The 20,825-nt window shown below is 45.8% G+C and overlaps 1 protein-coding gene across 3 annotated transcripts in view; it reads right to left on the bottom strand.

Moving 5' to 3' along the window:
- Positions 1 to 20,825, bottom strand: part of PIDD1 (p53-induced death domain protein 1) — an 80,064-nt gene that overhangs the window by 42,824 nt on the left and 16,415 nt on the right. The window contains exons 9-16 of one of the 3 annotated variants that reach the window (XM_039533462.1): positions 17,754 to 17,889; positions 16,890 to 17,040; positions 15,335 to 15,458; positions 13,950 to 14,068; positions 13,358 to 13,465; positions 11,923 to 12,128; positions 11,049 to 11,319; positions 5,656 to 6,064 (exon numbers count right to left, since the gene is read on the bottom strand). In XM_039533462.1, the coding sequence (XP_039389396.1) occupies positions 11,082 to 11,319; positions 11,923 to 12,128; positions 13,358 to 13,465; positions 13,950 to 14,068; positions 15,335 to 15,458; positions 16,890 to 17,040; positions 17,754 to 17,889 (1,082 nt within the window). In that variant the 3' untranslated portion in view covers positions 5,656 to 6,064; positions 11,049 to 11,081. Of the gene's footprint in view, positions 1 to 5,655; positions 6,065 to 7,221; positions 8,114 to 11,048; positions 11,320 to 11,922; positions 12,129 to 13,357; positions 13,466 to 13,949; positions 14,069 to 15,334; positions 15,459 to 16,889; positions 17,041 to 17,753; positions 17,890 to 20,825 lie in introns of those variants that run through there. The other 2 variants (XM_039533463.1, XM_039533464.1) reach the window with 2 other exon arrangements.

Below are 20,825 nucleotides of genomic sequence, written 5' to 3'. Positions count from 1 at the left end.
AAGTGTGGACCATTAATGGTGGCGTAGGATCTTGATGGCTCCCATTATCTATAACAATTGGTTGTAAATGGCTCTATTTACTTGTAAGCCTTCCTGTGTTCGTGTGAGTCAGGCCAGAAAGAATGGAGGCTTGGGATATGTGACTATATCACCTGGTACTGGAATACATCTTAAACCTGGTGCTTTTCCATTTAGAAGGAGGGGTAGGGACCCAGAGAGACAAAAGATTCCTACCTTGTGCCAAAGCTATAAAAGGGAATGGAACAGAACAAAGGAGGTGGCAGTCATGAGAAAACCCTCAGTTACCACCTGAACTGGAACTAACAAGAACTGTACCAGAGGAAAGGATTGGGCCTAGACTAAGAAGGAGTCTAGTCTGTGAAAGACGCTTATTGGAACATCTCTGGGGGTGAGATTTACCTGTATTCAGTTTCTTAAATGTATTAGGCTTAGGGCTAGTCTACACTTACCAGCCGGGTCGACGCGGTGAGTTCGACTTCTCGGAGTTCGAACTATCGCGTCTAATCTGGATGCGATAGTTCGAACTCCGGAAGCGCCGCGGTCGACTCCGGTACTCCACCACTGCAAATGGCGGTGGGGGAGTCGACCTTGGAGCCGCGGACTTCGATTCCGCGGTGTCTGGACGGGTGAGTAGTTCGAACTAGGGTACTTCGAATTCAGCTACGCTATTCACGTAGCTGAATTTGCGTACCCTAGTTCGACCCCACTTCTTAGTGTGGACCAGCCCTTAGACTTGCATGTTTTGTTTTATTTTGCTTGGTAATTTAGTTTGTTTTGGTTTCACAGTGGTAGCCATGTTAGTCTGCATCAACCAAAAGAAGGAGGAGTACTTGAGACTAACAAATTTGCCACAAGTACTCCTCTTTCTTTTTACTTTGTTCTGTCTGTTATTACTTGGAACCACTTAAATCCTACTTTTTTATATTTAAAAAGAGTAATTTTATTCATTAACCCAAAGTAATTAATACCTGGGGGAGCAAACAGCTGTGCATCTCTCTCTCTCAGTGTTATAGAGGGTGGACAATTTATGAGTTTACCCTCTATAAGCTTTATACAGAGTACAACAGATTTATTTGGGGTTTAGATCCCATTGGGAACTGGGTGTATGGGTGCTGGAGTTAGGTAACCTGCTGAGTGGTTTTCACTTAAAGCCTGCAGCTTTGGGGGGCGTGGTTCAGACCTGGGTCTGTGTTGTATTAAATGAGGATAATATAATTAATAATCAACATGGGTTTATGAAGAACAGATTCTATCAAATTAACTTGATATCTTTTTCTATACCTTTATCAACCGAACTTGTAATCGTAATAGTGCTAATGTAATAGACTTAGACTTCCATAAAGCATTTTACTTGGTACCACATGACATGTTGATTTAAAAAAAAAAAAGCTAGAATATAAAATTAATATGGCACATATTAAATAGATTAAAATCTGGCTAACTGACAGATCTCAATGTAATTGTTAACAGGGTAATCATCAATGAGATGGTATGTTTCTAGTGGGGTCCCATAGAGATCTGTTCTTGGTCCTATAACATTTTTACCAATGAGCTGGAAGATGACAAAATCATCACTGATAAAGTTTGCAAAGGACACAACAATTGGTAAATAATGAGGAGGCTGGTCACTAATTTAGAGCAATCTGGATCACTTGATAACTTGGGCACAAGCAAACAATATGCATTTTAATACAACTAAATGTAAATGTCTACATCTAGGAATAAAGAATATCGGCCATACTTACATGATGGGAGACACTATCCTGGGAAGCAGTGACTCTGGAAAAAAATCTGGGGGTTGTGGTGGATAATCAGCTGAACACGAGCTCCCAGAGCGATGCTGGGGCCAAAAGGGCCAACATGATCCTGGGATGCATAAATAGGGGAATCTTGAATAGGAGTAAAGCAGCTATTTTATCTCTGTATTTGGCACTGGTGTAACCACTGCTGGAACACGGTGTCCTGTTCTGGGGTCCACAGTTCAAGAAGGATGTTGATAAATTGGAGAGAGTTCACAGAAGAGCCGCAAGAAAAGATTAGAAAATCTGCCTTATAATGATAAACCTAAAGAGCTCAATCTATTTAGCTTAATAAAGAGAAAGTTAAGGGGTGATTTGATTACAGTCTGTAAGTAACTACATGGGGAACAAATATTAAATAATGGTCTCTTGTCTAGCAGAGAAAGGTATCACACGATTCAATGAATGGAAATTGAAGCTAGACACACTCAGACTAGATACAAGACAAATGTTTAATGGGGGGCATAATTACCCAATGGAACAATTTCTCAAGGGTTGTGGTGGATTCTTCATCGCTGACCATTTTGTATCAGGACTGGATGCTTCTCTAAAAAGACATGCTCTAGGAATTATTTTGGGGAACTTCTATGGCCTGCATTATACAGGCCAGACTAGATGGTTGCGCTGTTCTCTGCTGGCATTGGAATCTATGAATCTAGCCCCACTACAGATACCCGTGACAGAGTAGGGGATTATCCTTAGCTGAACAATGATACCAGAGACATTTTTTGGAGAGTGCATTTAATGCTCCTGGAACTGAAGTTGAGCAGCTCAATCATAGGTGCCGATTTCCCTGCTTTCCGGTGGGTGCTCAACCCCCACTCTGCCCCCAGACCTGCCCCCACCCCTTCCCCAAAGTCCCCGCCCCAACTCCTCCCTCTCCCTGTCAATATTCCAACTCGTTCTCCAAATCCCCACCCCAGCCCTGCCTCCTCCCCAAAATGCACCACCATCCCGCTCCTCTCCCTCCCTCCCAGAGCATGCTAATACTGCCGAACAGCTGTTCGGCAGTGGCTGGGTGGGAAATGTTGGGAGGTAGGTGGAGGAGTGAGGACACAGTGCACGTGGGGGGGAGGAGGGGGGCTTGGCTGCCGGTGGGTGCAGAGCACCCATTAATTTTTCCCATGGGTGCTCCAGCCTCGGAGCACCAACAGAGTCGGCACCTATGAGCTCAATCAATACCAGAACGGGGCTTGACCCAAAGCCCTGGAGACAGTGAAGGTGGCTTCATGTTAATATTGAATCTCCTGAATTGCCTGAAGGCCACTTTAGTTTTTGGCAGCCCTCTTAGCATTATTAATGATTTCATGTCAATGATACCTTCCATCCTATATACTCCCATTTCATGGAGTAGAAGTTATTGCACGCCTGGTGACAGTCCCACTGAATACAATAAAGTAGTTTATACAGAATCTCACTAGACGGCACTGTTGCTCTAGCAAAATAAAAGCTCTTCATCAAGTGATATCAGCCTTCAGCCCCTCCGATGAGAGCTGGTCAGCAGTTTGGGAGAGCAGCAGTTTACAGAAAGCTTTGCTGCCCCCCCAAAATGAGTTTTTTGGTAAAACTAAAATTATTTGTGGAAAATTTCAATTCCTATGACAAAAATATCCCACCCCTGGGGAATTTCTAAATAGAAATTTTTGTTTTAACTTAAAATATTGTTTTGGGTTTCAGAAGTTGAAAATGTTCCTTTTCTTCTTTCAGGGATTTCCTCCCTTTCTCCCCTTTGTACATCCCATTTTTCTCCACTGGAAAGAGGTGGAGAAAGGTTAAAAAGTGTCAGAAAAAGGGTGAATAAAACTCACCAAAAATCCCAAACCTAACTATTCTGTTTTTAAATTTCCTGTGGATAAACATTTTTTCCTACAGGAAAAAGAGGTGGGTTGTTTCACCAGCTCTCAGTGCAGCCTTGATTATACAAACCTTGCTTTTTGGAAGCAAGGCTACAGTCCCCAGTTTGAAGCTGCAGATTTCAAAGAGGAGGTGCTCAGTAACTGATCAGGGAGGCTCGAGGACCCACATGTTCCTGATGCTCCTCCCAAGCTCAGATGCATCATAGCAGCACCTCAGACTCCACTGGTCCCAGTAATGTGGAGGTTCTGGGTGCTGGATAATCACAGCCGTACTGTACACAGTTTGTACATGGAACACTGCACACTTGCTCTGCGCTAGTCCTCTGCAGCAGAGCACTTTACAAAAGGCCAGATGATGCTGACAATCGCATGTTAGAGCACAGAAGTTACAAGTGCATTGCCAATACAGAATTCTAACTAGAGCTGGCTGTTGTATTTCCATCAAGAAGGTGGGGAGGGAGTTAAGTGAAAAATAGCTTTTATGAAAAATAGTTCAAGGAAAGCTTGCGTGTTTTCAAAAATTGACCTCAAATTATACATTTTAATTTTGTTTTGTTTCTAAATAAACAAAATATTTTTGTAGGATTCCCTCCCTTCCCCCACAATTCTCTATCTTTTTTTCCTTTCTCCTCTCCTTTATCAGTGGAAAAATCACTTGGGAGGTGGAGGGAGATGGGGACCAGAATTTTTCATTTAGATTAGAATCAAAATGATTTTTTTTTGTTTGAAAACAAACAAAAATTTCAAAAAACAATAGAAAGTTTTCATTTAATGCAACAGTTTTCCTGGAGAACATTTACTATTTTTCGAGCAGTCTCACTTGTAATGGCTTTTGTCATTTTAAGGGATTTGCTACAGCGGTGGTTCTCAAAGTTCTGCCTTGGTGACACCTTTCATGCAGCAAGCCGCTGAGTGTGACCCCCCTCTATAAATTAAAAAACATCTTTTTTCATGTTTAACATTATAAATGCTGGAGGGAAAGCGAGGTTTGAGGGTGGAGGCTGACAGCTCGCAATCCCCACGTAATAACTCACAACCCCCAATATGGTTCAGTTCTTATAGGGGATGATTTCATTAGTTAACCCAGGTGCTTGCTTAACGATTACTTTTAACCCCACCTCCCATCCACACCCACAGCCTCTCACCTGAATTTAGTGGTGCTTTAAACCTGGAGAGGCTGGCATGTGGGGGGAGGGGCTTGGTTCATTAGACCTCAGGTTCCGTTTTCCCTCAAGCTAGCAACCCACCAGTTTTGCAGGGAGGACACAGGCTGTTACTTGAGTGCCAATAATCCTCCGGTGCCCTTCACATGATTCCCGTGTGCCCAATACAACAGACAAGTTCCCCCACAATTCACTGGGAAGGTATCATAGGAACAGCTCAGCTCACTGCAGCACAAAAAAACCCATGGAATATGACTCCAGAAGTCCTAGCAACGCACAGGGGTGAGTGCAGCACCAAGGATGACACAGAATGAACCACTCATGACACATGTTAATCACGGTGGTTAGTGCACAACCGGAAGGTGTTCAGATACTACAGGGAAAAGATGGTACAAGAACTTAAATAGAATAGATTTACAATCAGCATACACAGGAAGGAGTTGGGTTTAACATTGTTTCAGCAGGGTTTACTCACCACAACTCAGCCCTGTCTATACTGACTGCTAAGAGGGATTTAGCATCATGCTGGTTACCTCAACTCCTACTTAATTTTCCTCATGAAGACAAGCCCATTACAAGGATGGGGACTGAATAATACTTAACAGGGTTCCTGAAACATGAGACAGCCTTTGGGCTGTAATGCAGACCAGGAACATAGTCAAAGCACAGCTCACTCGCCTCTACAAGACAAAGTCATGACGTAACCAGATCCCACAATGCAACTGTGTGTCTACAGCACAGACAGGGCCTTAACGTGCTCTCTCTAGAACAGACTTGTGAGCTAGACTAGGGTAAGGCCTTACGTGATTAGCTGTTATATATACACTGCAGCCCATGCCGAGTTGTTACCCATCATGTACTTACAAGATACAACATGATTAAAGTTTCTTTTATTACAAATTAGGGCAACATGCCCAAGTGCATCACTCCAAAGCTGGAGCAAAGAACAGTAACTCCCCAGACCAGACAGAAATGACACACGACACATTACAAAACTAACAGGAAGAAGAGATTAGTCATTTTGTGCAGTACATGCGGTTCTTCGAGATGCGTCCCTCAGCGGGTGCTTCACTTGAAGTGTGCTTGCGGCTCTCGAGCCCTTGATCGGAGAGTTCCGGTTAGCAGTGTCCATTCATGCGCCCTATGCCTCCTCATGTTGGATACCAAGGCTATACAGGAGTGTGCAAGTGAACTGCCCTCAATTCCTTCTCCACCCAGACATCACCTAAAGATCAGTCCAAAGAAGAGGGAAAGGGGTAGGGGAGGTGGGTAGTGGAGCACGCATAGAGAGAGACATCTCAAAGAACCACAGTTACTGCACAAAGCGAGTGACCTCTTCTTTGAGGAGTGTCCTTATGGGTGCTCCACTCCAAGTAACTTCTGAACAGTCTTGCCAGATGGAGGAGGGAGTTTCGGAACAGAGTCCAGAACTGCAGATAGTACTGCAAAACCAAGTCCCATGCTGGATCTAGAACATAACGGTCATACTGGGTCAGACCATGGTCCCCCTAGCCCAGTATCCCATCTTACAAAAATGGTCAATGCCAGGTGCTTCAGAGGAAATGAACAGAACAGGGCAATTATCCAGTGATCCATCCCCTGTCATCCACTCCTAGCCTCTGTCAATCAGAGGCTAGGGATGCCCCAGATCATGGGGTTGCATCCCTGACCTTCTTGGCTAATAACCATTGACGGACCTTTCCTCCAAGAACTTATCTAGTTCTTTTTTGAACCCTATTATAGTTTTGGCCTTCACAACATCCCCTGGCAATGAGTTCCACAGGTTGATGGAGCACTGTGTGAAGAAATATTTCCTTTAGTTTGTTTTAAACCTGCTCCCTATTAATTTCTTTGGGTGACCCCTGGTTCTTGTGTTATGTGAAGGGCTAAACAACACTTACTTATTCACTTTCTCCACATCAGTCATGACTGTATAGACCTCTATCATATCCCTCTTAGTTTCCCCTTTTCTTAGCTGAAAAGTCTCAGTCTTTTTTAATCTCTCCTCATACAGAAGCTGTTCCATACCCCTAATAATTTGTGTTACCATTCTCTGTACCTTTTCCAATTCTAATATATCAGTTTTGAGATGGGGTGACCAGAACTGCACGCAGTATTCAAGGTGTAGGTGAACCATTTGTTAGCTTTTTTGACTGCTGCTGCACATTGAGTGGATGTTTTCAGAGACCTATCCACAATGACTCCAAGATTTCTTTTTTGAGTGGTAACAGCTAAGTTAGACCCCATCATTTTGCATGAGTAGTTGGGATTGGGTTTTCCAATGTGCATTACTTGGCAGATGAAATTCAATGTTGATAAATGCAAATTTGTTGCCCAGTCACCCAGTTTTGTGAGATCCCTTTGTAACTCTTTGCAGTCTGCTTTAGATTTAACTATCTTGAGTAATTTTGTATTGTAGGCAAAATTTGCCACCTCACTGCTTGCCACTTTTTCCAAATCATTTATGAATATGTTGAATAGCACTGGTCCTAGTACAGATTCCTGGGAGTGGCATGTAAGGTTGGTTCCACCACCCTGGATAATGAGCTCGATCTTCCCTATGCCTTTCAGAAAATGGGTTCCTGAAGGGATATGCTAGAACTCTGAACAGAAATAGAGGAAACCGACTGGAAGTCTCCTTCATCCTCCTCCATCTCATCCAGAGGAGTACCACTTGCACAAAACGGTGGAGAGTCCTGCGGTGCCAAAGGATGGTAGTCCAGAGATCAGGGACTCTTTACAGGGAGATGCTTGGTACCCATAAGGAGTGGAGACTCCAGTTCTTCTGTTATCAACAGGTCTTTATTATATCTGAACTCTTGTGCTATCAAATAGTAGCTATGGCCATGGTTGCTGAAGCCAACAGTACTGCTGATGGTGGGCATTCCAAAGTAGACGCGGATGGTATCTGGCGCTGCCCCTTGCTCAGTGCCGAGGGTGCTGCATGCATGGGTCCCAAAGGCTGGGCTGACTTCAATGGTGCCAGTCCCAAGTGTCTATTCTTGCTCTCTTTGCTGTAGAAGGTACCGAGGCTCTAACACAGCAGTCTCTCTCCTTCATGCTCTGGGACTTTTCCTCGAGTACTCGCAGTGCTGCAGAGTCCTTCCACTTAACGGTATCAAGTAAAGAGGTTGAGGCTTCAGAGACCATAGATCTTGCCAGGGACGTGGACTTTCTTGGAGCTGGCTCCTTGAGGAGAGAATCCACGCGCCTCTTTTTGGAAGTCTTCCCTTTCTTAGAGGAAGCCTGTGCTGAGGTAGAAGCAGTGCCAGACCTGTCCAGAGACAGATGTATGTTGGTGGGGGAGGGGGTGACGCCTGACCTGACTCAGAAGCTAGCTGGAGGGAGCAATCCATCATTAACTGTCTGAGTTTAATCTTTCTGGTTTTCCGTGCCCTGCATTTGAGGGCCAGGCAGAAGTTGCATTTCTGGGAGACGTGGGACTCCTCCAAGTAATGGACACCCTTAGAGCGACCGTTGCTCACAGGGATAGCCTCTCAGCAGGAGAGGCTACATCTGAAGCCTGGCAAGCCAGCTATGCCCTGCCAGGAAAAAATAAGTCTCCCCAAAGGGTAAGAAAGGAGTAAAACAATCCTGTACTGACTATCTATAACTATGCTAACAACTAACTAACTAGATAAACTATCTTAATCACTATAGAAATATTAGAAGTGGCAAGGCACGCTCAAGGTGGGCACACCAGGCTCCCTCTCAAGGCAAGGTGACTGAGAAGGATCTACGGGCAGTTCACCCCCCCCACACACACACACACAGCGCCTCGGTTTCTGGCATGAGGAGGCATAGGGCGCATGCACGGGCCGAACAGACACTGCTAACTGAAAATCTCCAATCAAGGGCTCAGCCCACAGGGACACTACTCGAAGAAGAAATAGGTTTTAAAGCGGCACTGCAAACCTGGGTTCTATTCCCATGTCTCCCACTGTCCAGCTGTGTGACCTTGGGCAAGTCACTTCCTCTCTCTATGCCTGTTTCCTCTCCCACCTCTTGTCTGTGTAGATTGTAAGCTCTTCTTACGAGTTTGTACAGCGCTTGATCTCAGTTGGGGGCGTAAGTGCTACTTAATACAAACACCAAACAATAACAAAATTTCAATTTCTATAGAATAAAGTAGCATTGACTATATCACATCAAGCCACTGGTCTACCTAGCCCACCATCCTGTCTCTGACACTGGCTAGTATCAGTTGCTTCAGAAAGAGATGCAAGAAACCCAAGTGGACAATTATGGAATAATTTCACCCTGGGGGGAAGTTTTCTCCTAATTCCCACTGGTTAGTGTTTAAACTTTAGCATTCAATATATTAAAGGAGATTAAAAAAAATTTCCTTCAAAAAAGATTAATGTTTTTTCTGCCTCCTTGTTAATATTTATACGTTTTCTCAGCAAATCAAACTGACTCTGAGGTAGAAACAGTGAAAGTGATGATGCACAAAGAGGCTAAAAACCTACCCCCAGAGAAATCAGTGGTTTTTGCTAACTTCTTCCAGCTGCAATGGTCATAGTAGGTATAAGAATTTTAGATAGAACTGTGATTTTTCAAGTTGACGGTATGCCTTTAAGTATTGCTCCCAGGATTCAGTCTATGCCATTCAAGTTGGTCTCCTAAGGAGAGGGATTCTAATGTTTTTTGGGAGTCTCCATGGAAAGACTCCTATTATCTTTAGTTCAGGCCCATTATGAGATGGGTTGGAGACCTGGGGAAGTCCATAGAGAATTCTCATTTACAGGATACTCAAATTAGGAAGGTTAAAGGTGAGGTCAGCACCATTCCAACCAGATCCCACAATGCTCTGCTCTATCCTGCAGCTGACCTGATCAGCTCTTAAAACGCCACATGAATATTGTGCTTTTCACTCCACAGTGCTTTGAAAACTATACACAGGAGTGAGTGCTGTGACCTCTGAGCTGAGCCTCACCTGCTGCTCAGTACTGCAGAGTCCCACTGCACAAATAGTGTAAGAGAGGAAGTGAAGAATACAGTATCCACTTGAAACTGCTGGGAAACTTTAAGAGGCAACTTAGAATCCAAACTGGCATTTGGTCAGGACAGTGAGTTCAACCTCCTAATTTATTGCAAAGAGTAAAATGGAACTTACGGTCAAGAGCTGCCAGGTTTTAGGTCTTGTCCTAAAGATAGCTCAGTGGTTTGAGCATTGGCCTGCTAAACAGGGTTGTGAGTTCAATCCTTGAGGAGGCCACTTAGGGATCTGGGGCAAAAAATTGGTCTTGCTAGTGAAGGCAGGGGGCTGGACTCGATGACCTTTTGAGGTCTCTTCCAGTTCTAGGAAATTGGTATATCTCCAAATATAAAATAAAACGTCCAGCCCCACAGAGCCCTAGAGTTGGGCAAAAAAATAATTGAGGCTTTTTAAAAAATTGCAAAATGGTTTTTGAACAAAACAAGAAGTTGGAAAAACTGGAAAATTTCTACCAACGACAAACAAAAACTACCCAAACACAAACATTCCCCTCCCTCCCCCAAAAAACAATTATTTTTCAGGGTTTGGTTGTCTGTGGAAAGAAAAAGACAAAAATGTTTTCACAGGAAATGTAGGGGAAATGAAAATGTTGCTAGATTTCCCACTCTAAAGACTGTGAAGTGCTCCGATATTATGGCAATGGGGACCATATTGGTACCTAAAATAGATGGATGGAGGTCCCCCATCCAACTACTGACCCAACCTTTGCTTGGAGATCTGGGAGGATCACAGCACAAGCTAGTATAGTTGGATTCCCCCATTAAGTTTTACATCAAACACCAGAATACAAATGAATCTGTCCCTACAGAAATGCTGAAGGAACCAACGTGGTGGGGAATATTCAGATCCCAAATCGTTAGCAGACCATAGGTTTAGGCATAAGTTATATATAAATATCTATTACAGCAACGTTATTAAAAGCAGTGTTCTCCATTATTTAACTGCTCTGAATTTCTCCATGTCCCTAACACCTAAAGCCAGAGAGCCTGAACGCAGCACTCACCAGCCTTTCCCATACACTGGGAAGTTGGCATGTATGGGCTGAACAGAAGTCACACATTAGCACACCCTTCACAGAGCCCGGCGGGTTAGTAGTGGATGATCACGATCCAGGTGGTGCCCCCCAGCTCCCATGGCAGATGGTGGCACGTGGATCAGTTGGGAGTTCCCCAGGCAGCCATGCCACCTTGTGCACAGGGGAGGGGCTCACCACAGTAAGAAGCAGAGTTCCTTCTGCTGGCTGCTACACCATGGCTATCGCAGAGTCTTCAGTGCTGCTCTCCTGGTCCAGGCCCACCCGGCGGATGGACGCCCTGTATTTCTGCCTTCCCAGCGCAATGACAGTTTCAATCTCATCCGCAATGTCCTGGCGGCCACTCTCCTTCATGGCTGTGATCAGCTTCTCCACGCAGTTTTGGTCCTCAGAGTTTTGCTGGGCCCAGGAGAAAAGCATGTTCCGGATCTGACTATCCAGGTCCTCCCTGAGGAGAGCAAGAAGCACATAAGAAACAAACCTACCATCCCTCATGGCATTTACTTTAGTCTGTGACTGGGTCCAGACCCCAGAAAGTGCCATCATGCCACAGTAAGATGACTCAGGGGGACTATCTTCTCACTACCCAACCCTTGTTTTTGGCTGAAAACCAAACTATTTTGATTTGACAATGTTGCCTCAAGCTCCCATTCTTGTCAACAGGCTCAACTCCCTGGTCAGACTACATCTCCCAAGATGCACCAGAGTCTCTCTTCTTAAGAAAGATGGGGCAGTGCATCATGGGAGTCCCTAACCATGGTGGATGATGGGAGATATAATCCTGCCTGGGAGCCCTGCCCATAAAGATAGGGCATAGGAGGTGCCCAAACGACAACTCCCATGAGACACTATAGGAGCATTTCCAAACTGACATATTTCAGTTTTCAGACAAAATATTTTAGGTATTTGATATTTAAAAAACATTTGTGACTTTTTTTTTTTAAAAAGTGAAAAACCCAATTTTTCCCACCAGCCCTAGTGAAGATACTCCTATCCTGAAGATCTGTTAGTCCCTGGGGCCACCATATTGACCCCTGCACACCCGGCTCACCTGTGGTTGTATCCTATTCGTTCGATCTGCTGATAGGGCAGCCCCAGGTTCAAGCCAATAGTTTGCCAGTCGGCTCCAATGCGCCCGGCGATGCCAAGCAGATTAGCTTGTGTCAGGTAGCCGGTCTCGGCATTCCCCAGGTTCAGAGGAGGGAAGGAGAAGCCGTTCTTGGGCTCTGAATGATCACCCGAGCGGGATTTCAGTTTCTGTTTAATGGAGGAGAGAGTGACAGAAGTACTCCTGGCTGAAATGATTTCCTTTTAAAGGGGCTGTGCCAAGTCATTTAGTTGAACTTTACTTCCCCAAGGTGCAAAGAGGTAGAATTAACATGGACTCTAGGGACCCAATTGTGCGAAGTACTGACCACCCACGGTTTAATGGACTCCAGTGAGAGCTATGGATGCTCAGCACCTCTGCCAATCTCAGCACCACCCACAATCACAGCCTGAAGCAGGAAATCCCTCCTTGCCCTGTCTTTGGAGATTCACTTTTCATTACCAGCTGTTTCCGCAAGCACATGTCCCACAGCGTTCAGAGAGCTCTTGCTCTAGGCCCCAAACCGAGGCTGTGCATGTACCAGAAGTGGGACCGCAGTCCACAACGCTTACTTTGGGGTAAGCCTTACGGTGATGTTCAAAGAAAGACAACAATATTTACTGGTTCGAGCCTGCTCAAGAGAAATAAAACTTGCCATGACGCAGCTTGGCCAGCCAGGTCCCTTTAAGGCACCCTTGGCTCGTTCCAGCACACTTCAACACAATGGTTTCATCAAAACTCCTTTGAGCTGCCATGCATTGGACAATCCACCTTCCCAACAATACCCATCACCAGGGTATTCATATGCAAGACAGAAACTGTGCTCAGTTCTAACCAGCTTCCTCCTCCTCAAGCGCCCTCATTCACTCAGAGCAACAATCTGTCCTCGACAACATTTCATCACATCAGTGCCAGCTCAGAACGGTGCAAAATGGAACAGGACAGGAAGGTGGATAAACTAGAGAGAGATATGGGGAACATTTCCAGTTACACACTTCCCTGGGGAGGAGTGCAGCAATCTCTTGGTAGGGAAAGATACACAGAAAGTGCCCATGGCCATTTACAAGAGCTTTAGAAAGCTGGTGCAATTGTGCCTGGTCACCTTCAAGTGATCTCACCACCAGCACCCTACCCCTCACACTTAAGACACATGAAAGCAAATGCACAGCTAGTCTCTCCTTACCAGTTACACTCACATGGCTGCATGCGCACACACTCCCCCTTTTCAAAGGAAAATAAATTCTTCATTTTCCATCATGCAGTTTCTGCAGACAACGTCTCTGGCTGTAGTCCATCCCACTCTTTTCAGGGCTAAGTATGGGAGACTTCAGCTTAGCAGACAGACAAATATGTTTCCCCATCCAGGGTCACCTAAGGGAAAGCCAAATAAGTAACTCACAGGCAGTTTGATTGGCAGAGTAGCCAGCCAGTGGGAGTCAGGCCCTTTCCTCCTCTTGGTGGCATCTTCAGGGACATTGTCTGGAACTTCGCCACGATAGAAGGAGACCTTCACAAGCAGGGGAGATCACAGAGTAAGATCTAGACATGGCCATTGAAATGCCATCTATCTATGTGGCTTGTTTTCCGTTTGGCAAGGATTATGTAGGACGTTTCCCACCCAGTCCCTACAGGAGACCACACAATCCCCACTTGGAGTGCCATCTGCAGTTTGATTGAGTGAGTGCCATTAACAATAATACAAGGATCCACTAGAGAGTCCAGCCCCTTCTCCCTTACTGCTAACGGACCAAGAGTTAATGGCAGGCAGATAACCCTGGGCACCAGTCTGGGTGATGGGTGCCCATTAGTATTCAAGCCACTCTCTCCCCTGTGGGCATATTTTACAAGTCAGTCTTTGGGTGAGGAAAAGCAGAAACTCGATTCACTGACATACTCAAGGCTGAGGCACTGAGTGGCCACAGGACAGCCGATGACTGCAGAAAAAGAAAACGAGGCTCTTGGGCTGGTGAGCACTATCCCCAGAAACTCACCTGCCCTCTCACCGCTTGGCCTTTCCTGTCCACTTCAGCGGTCACATAGATTTCCTTCATGTTCTTCAAGTGGGAGTAAAAGATGAATGAGATCCGTCCGTCCACACAGTCTGGGCGGTCTGAGCGGAGCCAGGGAAAACAAAACTCAATCAATCAATGCACAGAAAACCTTTCTGCTCCTAGGCAAGGGCTACATCAGCAGCTTCCCAGACCAAAATCCACTTCTCCCCATTTTCTGGCTCATCCCCTTCTGGGACAGGACTGCCACCCATGACCATGGAGGACGCAGATCATGCAGGAGCAAAGGAAACCAGCCACCGGAGGAAGAGGAGTTGCAAGGAGTGTGAAAGGGGGAGTGAAAATGTTGAGGTTAAATATTGCATCTGTACTTCCCAGGAACGGATCACTAATGAGCAGGGGGAACCAGCTGGAAAGTTACTTCTGTTTACACAAAATAAACCATCTGTCTTTTTTACATTTCGTTAATGGGGAGGTGGAGGGGGGAATATGCGTAGGGATAAAGGAAAAAATAATGCTGCATATGTTGCCTTAGGACTCCTATACTGTACCATCCTGCCAAATGCCTGTGACAAAGGGTAGGTGAGGGCTTCTGGTGCCCTGAGACTAGGCTACAGAGTCCTGTGTGAGTCAGTAGTAAAAGGTCCGATTGTGGGATCATCTACCCCAGGGCCAATCGAGAGTGACTCTATTGTCTTTGATGTGTCACAACGGAATTACACTAGGGTATCAGAGATCAGGAGCAGGTTCAGAGTGCAGCTCTGACACCCCTTCCCACCTGGCTGCCCCAGGATACAGTCGTGTAGTTTTAGTCCCACCCCCTGTATGCGGAGTTAGTGAGAGAGGGAGATAAAATGAGGACAGCCAGCAAGACAGAGAGGCATTTCAACTCCACACAGGGAGTTCTCTGGGCTGGACTGTTCCAAGGACTTTCTTTCCATAGAAAGAAAGTATGTAGACTTTGTATGTAGACTACATCAGAAATGGATGAAACTTGTTAGATCAGCTAGCGTGTGCTAGTATACAGGTCATGTACACCGCTTACCTATGGAATAAATACACTGCACTAGACTGTAGTCCTCTGGGGCTTGTTGTGGTTTGCTATGAGGAGAGCAGAGTTCAGCATGGTCCTGGAAGCAGTGATTCCCTAGGGAGAATTCACTACCAAAAGCATGTCCTGCAGGCCTCTCACTCTGTCTCCAGAGAGCAGAAGGACCGCTGCATTGCCCATCAGTCGATCAGCACAGGCAGCAGTGCTAAGCTCCGTTTGCCAGACCAGCTCAGCAAATACAGAATGGGAGGGAACTGAAGGTGAAAGGGACGGAGGAAAGAAGGAGGGCAGATTGGACAAGAAGGCTCCGCCATACCGGCATCGATGTTGATGCCTCGCTCGAAGGCCGCAAAGAATTGCTCTCCCTCAAACAACTCCACAATGTCAGAGGGCTCCGGGCCCTGGTAGCGGTCATGAAGCTTTCCCAGAACAGGATCGACCTACCAGGGATGAAAGCGACATGGGGGTCTGTTTAGGCTTTGCACATTCACAGCCCCTCCACCCCCTGACATGGGTCCAAGACATTTTTCTCTTGCACTTTCAATGGAAAGAACTTACTTTTCCAATAGAAAAACAAAAACAAAAAACCACCATTCCCCTAAAGGTCTAGTCTGTCATTAAAAAAGTGACTGTAGCTAAGAATCACATGGCTCCCCTGGCATGCTTATAAAACACATGGCGTCCATGCACACAAGTATGCTCCACAGTTTGTGGCGTGGGAGAAACAACTATTTATGTTTGCCTTGCTGTCAGCTGGACTAAATATGGTCTGAACTATTCCAGCCCACGCTGGACTAGTGCCAGAGTGGACGGTACTGCCCAAGTCTAGCTGGACCTCCTTTTCTTACACTAGCAGGGTGCTGACGCATATCAGTTGTAAACTGGCTGGTCTAATTCCATTTTCAGCTCTGGGGAAGGAAGCAGAGTGTCTAAGCTAAATACAAGTTGGGCCAAACTTCTATTTAGCTCAGACTCTCTCGACTTTCTTCCCCAGACCTGAAGAACAACTCAGCGTAGCTGGAATGCTTGTACCTTTCACCCACAGAAGTTGGTCCAATAAAGGATATTACCACGCCTACTTTGTGTCTCATATATCCTGGGACCAACGTGACTACAACAATGCTGCAATCAGAGGTTGAAAAGTCCTTCAGCATCATTAGAAACTGTAGTGTCTGGGTGTTAGAGCAGACTGATTTTAACCTGTCAGTAACCCTTTAAAACCAAGAAGTTTGCACTCCTTTTCCCCCAAACGTTTCGTCGTGAGGAGATCTTTTCCACACTACTCCTGTGCTGCAATGCCACTTAGCTGAGGCCAGGATTGTTGTGCCTCTACTGAAAGCCTCATCCTGGGGTAGCAGCATGCAAATACCCAAAGATTATAAGCTCTTACTTCTCAAAGACAGGTTGAGTTAGGCTGACGCTGTGCAGCATATCTCATCCTGCACATGGATTTGTAATATCCTATGAGTGAACTCTCTGGGACCAACTTCCTTGTTAGGAAAACAGACTTCTGGCGCCACTGAAGTCAAACGGGAGTCTTGCTATTTTAGCTTCACTGAAACCAGGATTTCACCCCTGACACCCAAGGCTTGAAGTTTCCCTTCCGGTGTTTATCAATGTGTTTTATTTCAATACTGGAGCCCAATGCACAAGAATTATGTGGAAGTGGGACCAGCCCAGGGGATTATAACAGCTTTCACCATTAAGTCGCTGAACTAGACTGGTGATCGTTGCACCAGACAGCAGCATATTTCACACAGGTGTCCCCAGCACAAAAACCCACCATTGCAACAAGAACCCTCAATCAATCAATCACCCCCTCTCCAACAGCTCTGGATTGAGGCCCCTTGGCAGGGCAGCGCGTGCAGTACCTTGTGCTTGGGGACACACTGCAGCAAGACTTGCTCTGGGTCCTTCTTCCTCTGCAGCGCTATGAAGTTCACCTGGTACAGGCGCAGCCTCTCGTACACCTTCCTGGCGATGCCGCCGATGTAGGTCTTGGTGGTATACCACAGCCAGTACCTGGGGAAGGGAGCAAATGAGGGAGAGATTCCTCTGCCAGCAGAGAAGCCAAGGGCAAGGATGGGAACCTGGGGGGGGGAATCGGAAAGTGACGCTTCCTTTTTATCAAAGGGGAAAAAGACAAAAATTAGGAAAATCTGGATTTCAAGGGAGCTTAGTCACAGGCACCATCCTGTCTCCTTGACACAGGTTATCCTCCAAAAAGCAGATTGGCAGCCCAAGAGTGAGTGAGAGAACTTACAAATGAGGGGCAAAGGTTGCATCAGCAGCCTATGGACGAGGGAAGGATTCCAGCAGCTGGGAGGAGTGGTGACCAGGAACCTCACTACTGAATGGATATCGGTTCTGAGTGGGAATGGACTAGCTTGAGCATGGCCCCTTTAAAGAAACCTGGCCTACAAGGGCTACCACGAATCTGCTCACTGCAAGCCAGTGGGACGTGAAGGGAGGAGAAATAGAACATCCCCCACAGACACAAAACCAGCTTTTTTTCCCCAGTGCGGCTGTACTGTGTGCCAAGGAATTGGGAGTATTAACAGGAGGTATAAAACTATGGCATTCCATCCTTCTTAATGGGAAAGAGCAACCCTGGGAAGGCGCTGGAAGGGGAAACTGGCAACAGCAGCTGCACGGCCCCTTATCTGGGGAAAGGCGCAGCTATACACCTTCTAGCCTCGCCTTCAAACACGGTCTGTGAGCGGGTCAGAGCTCACCAGGAGAAGTGGGTGACTTCAAACCGTGCGTATAGGTGGGTGAACTCCAGAACCACCTGATTGGTGATGTCATCCCAGGTTTGGGCTTGCAGGTTGCCGTGAAGAAGATGCAGCCTGGAGCGATCTAGGGTGAGACCTACAATCAAGAGACACAAGCCTGTTTAGTTTTAGATGAATATGGATTTTTTTGCCTCACTTGTTGCTTTACAAATCCAAGTGCAAAGCAGCTGGAGCGTTAGGTAAGGGTTTTGTTTTGTTTTTTTCTTCCTTAAAAGCCACAAATGCTTACATTTGGGAATGCCAAATTCCGGCTCACCTAGGGCACCTCTTTGAAAAATATCCTGAATATCTGATTTGCTATTCCAGTGGGACTCCTAGCCTTAACGTGCCAGCCACTTGATTACCTCCTAAGCAGATGGATTCCATGACCCAAGAGGTATTATTCTACCTCTGACTCCTATATGTTTATACAGCACCTGGCACAAAAAGACCCCAATCCTGACGGGCCTCCCCCCATGTTCCAGAGGCCTCTTGATGCCAACTGGCAGGGGGCACAGGAGGTCCCTAGGATTTTAAACGGGCTTCCCTGGGCCCGATGTCTACATAATAGAGTGCCAAAGGGTGGCACGTGAAGTCTTGATCAACAACCAGTAACACAGTGGTCATCCTAATCACTGTGAGATGTATGTACAAATATTATTTAAGGAGTTATGTATCCATACTTAAAAATACATTCCTAAGGTATGCAAGTTATGACAGATCACCAGAAGGTGATAAACGTGCTCCTATCAGGCAGGAGGGAAGAGATATGTATCTGTCTAGTCATGTGTGTATTGTCCGTGTCCTAGTGGAGAACTGAACCAAATGTTAAGAGATTGTGAAGCTGACATGGAAAAAAAAAAAAACAAAAACAACACGGGGGGTGGGGGGGGAGGAAAAAAAATCAGCATGGGGAGCATCCTGTTTATAAGTAAAGACAATGGAGTCATGGAGGTATCACTGGGGGTACAGAGTTACACCCGGGATCTTTCACAGAGGGCAAACTGAAGGGCACAGCCAAGACTGACTGAAATACACTGGAAATATTTGGGGTGAGCCTAGCTCTAGAAGACATAAAAGTAACTAGTTAAATAAGTCTAGGTTCTAGAATGCGAGTTATCATTTTACTGTCTAGGCAACCGTTTGTTTCTAATACACCGAGACTTGCTATCATGTGACTCTTCTCTGTGTTAAATACACTTGTACTTGTTTTCACTGTAATCATCTCTACGTGCTGTGTGATAAGTGGAGCTGCGAGGTGAGGTGGAACTGGCAAGCTGGAGGATGGGGGGGTACTGTTCCTTTGGGAGCAGTGGATCTGTGAATTCTGTGAGTCTCTAGTGGAACAGGGGTTGGAAACTGCAGGGTGATGCTTGGAGGACTCAGGGGCTGGCGTGTGCCTATCACTAACCTGCAGAGGGACAGCGGAGCCCATGTGGGCTGAGAGGGAAGTGCTTGTGTTGCCCATGGCTGGCAGAGTTGGGGAGCTGACCCATGGCAAATTCAGACAAGGTTTCCTCACACTAAGGGCAGGGGGAAGCGAGGTACCTCACAACCCTGAGTACCCCGGGAAGCCTCACAGCCTGTTGTGCGCTACGCTAATAGAAACAAGCAGAAAGCCAAGGGAGATCAAAGGAAAACCGGAATTAATAGGCTTAGACAAGCAAAGTGTCTCCATTTGCTAGCGTCCCCTCCTAGGCACTACCCCCATCTCATCCAGAAAAATGTCTCTGTGAGCAGGAAATCAATTTAACCAAAGATAAATTAAATTGTCAAGGCAATTATCTGTGTGTGCCATTTCAGTTGGCACTGTCCTAAGCTACAGGAAGTGAAGTTCGAGCCTCACTGAATAGCGACCATGTTATACCCCCATGCAGACAGCAACAGGCACTCTGGGAAAAGCTGCAAATTGGCTTCTAGCTAGGTTGTTAATGCTCTGGGGCAAGAACTCTCTCTCCTATTACTCATCTGGACAGCGCCTAGCACAATCTCAATTAGGGTTCTTGTGTGATACTGTAATAATCATTCTAGACTGGGGAATGGTGGCTGCATAGCTTTACAGCTCCCCCCCCTCACCTCCTATAGTCCACAGCCATCGGCAATTGAATCACTTCCCCTCCCCCTCATATAATATTCATCAGAGATTATTCTACAACTCTTTTCTTTTAATTTAATACCATTATGGATGCTGCTCCATTTCCAGATTTTCTATAAAATCCCCAAAAGCAGAAGCTGCCAGACAACCCTCTGGCAGCCAAGATGGCTGAGCAAGGAGATGCTGCCCCTCTAAGACTAGCAACACCAAGGGATCAAATCAGGGACTCAGGAGACAAAAAGACAAAAAAAAATTTAAAAAAAATCTTTCTATATGCCAATAACATTCTCCTAGTTATTAAAAATTCCAGATCCATTCCAAACATCCTACAAATGATCAACTTTAGCAAATTATCTGGCTACAGGACAAATTGGGATAAGTCTGAAGCAGTGAAGATCCCAGGAGATCTAGTTGTAAGTGGCTTCTCCTGTAGGGACATGTAGATGTTAACTGACAAACCTCAGCTATCTTGGCATCCTATTCCCAAAGGAAATTAAAAACAGTCAAGGATAACCTCACCCAATTAGCCATGTAAATAATAAGCAATTTTAATAGATGACAGGCACTACCTCCCCTCCTTGGGGGAAAAAATAAACAATTAAAATGGATGCCCTTCTCAGGAGCCTGTATTCTGAATTCCCTCCTTATCCATAGTCCTCTCTTTTATTTTATCAAAATCGACATGGTCAGGTCCTTTCTGTGGGGTGCTGGTAACAAACTAAAGTAGCCTTGCAAAGAGTACAGCTCCTTGTCAAAACACGTGGTTTGAGATTTCCCCAACTTTAAACTTTACCATCAGGCAAACATTCTTAGCCACACAGCACAGTGGCTCCTTCCCTCATGCTGTCGAGTCCCAGAATTGGTTGCTCCTTTTTCTCTTTCCCTTTCCCATGGTGCTGCACTCACATTATTACCAATTTGCTAAAGAACCAGCTATT

This window comes from Mauremys reevesii, linkage group 4, assembly GCF_016161935.1.
Source record: "Mauremys reevesii isolate NIE-2019 linkage group 4, ASM1616193v1, whole genome shotgun sequence".
NCBI lineage: Eukaryota > Metazoa > Chordata > Testudines > Geoemydidae > Mauremys > Mauremys reevesii.
Note: the sequence above shows the minus strand (reverse complement) of the source record. Positions and strands in the feature narration are given on the sequence as shown.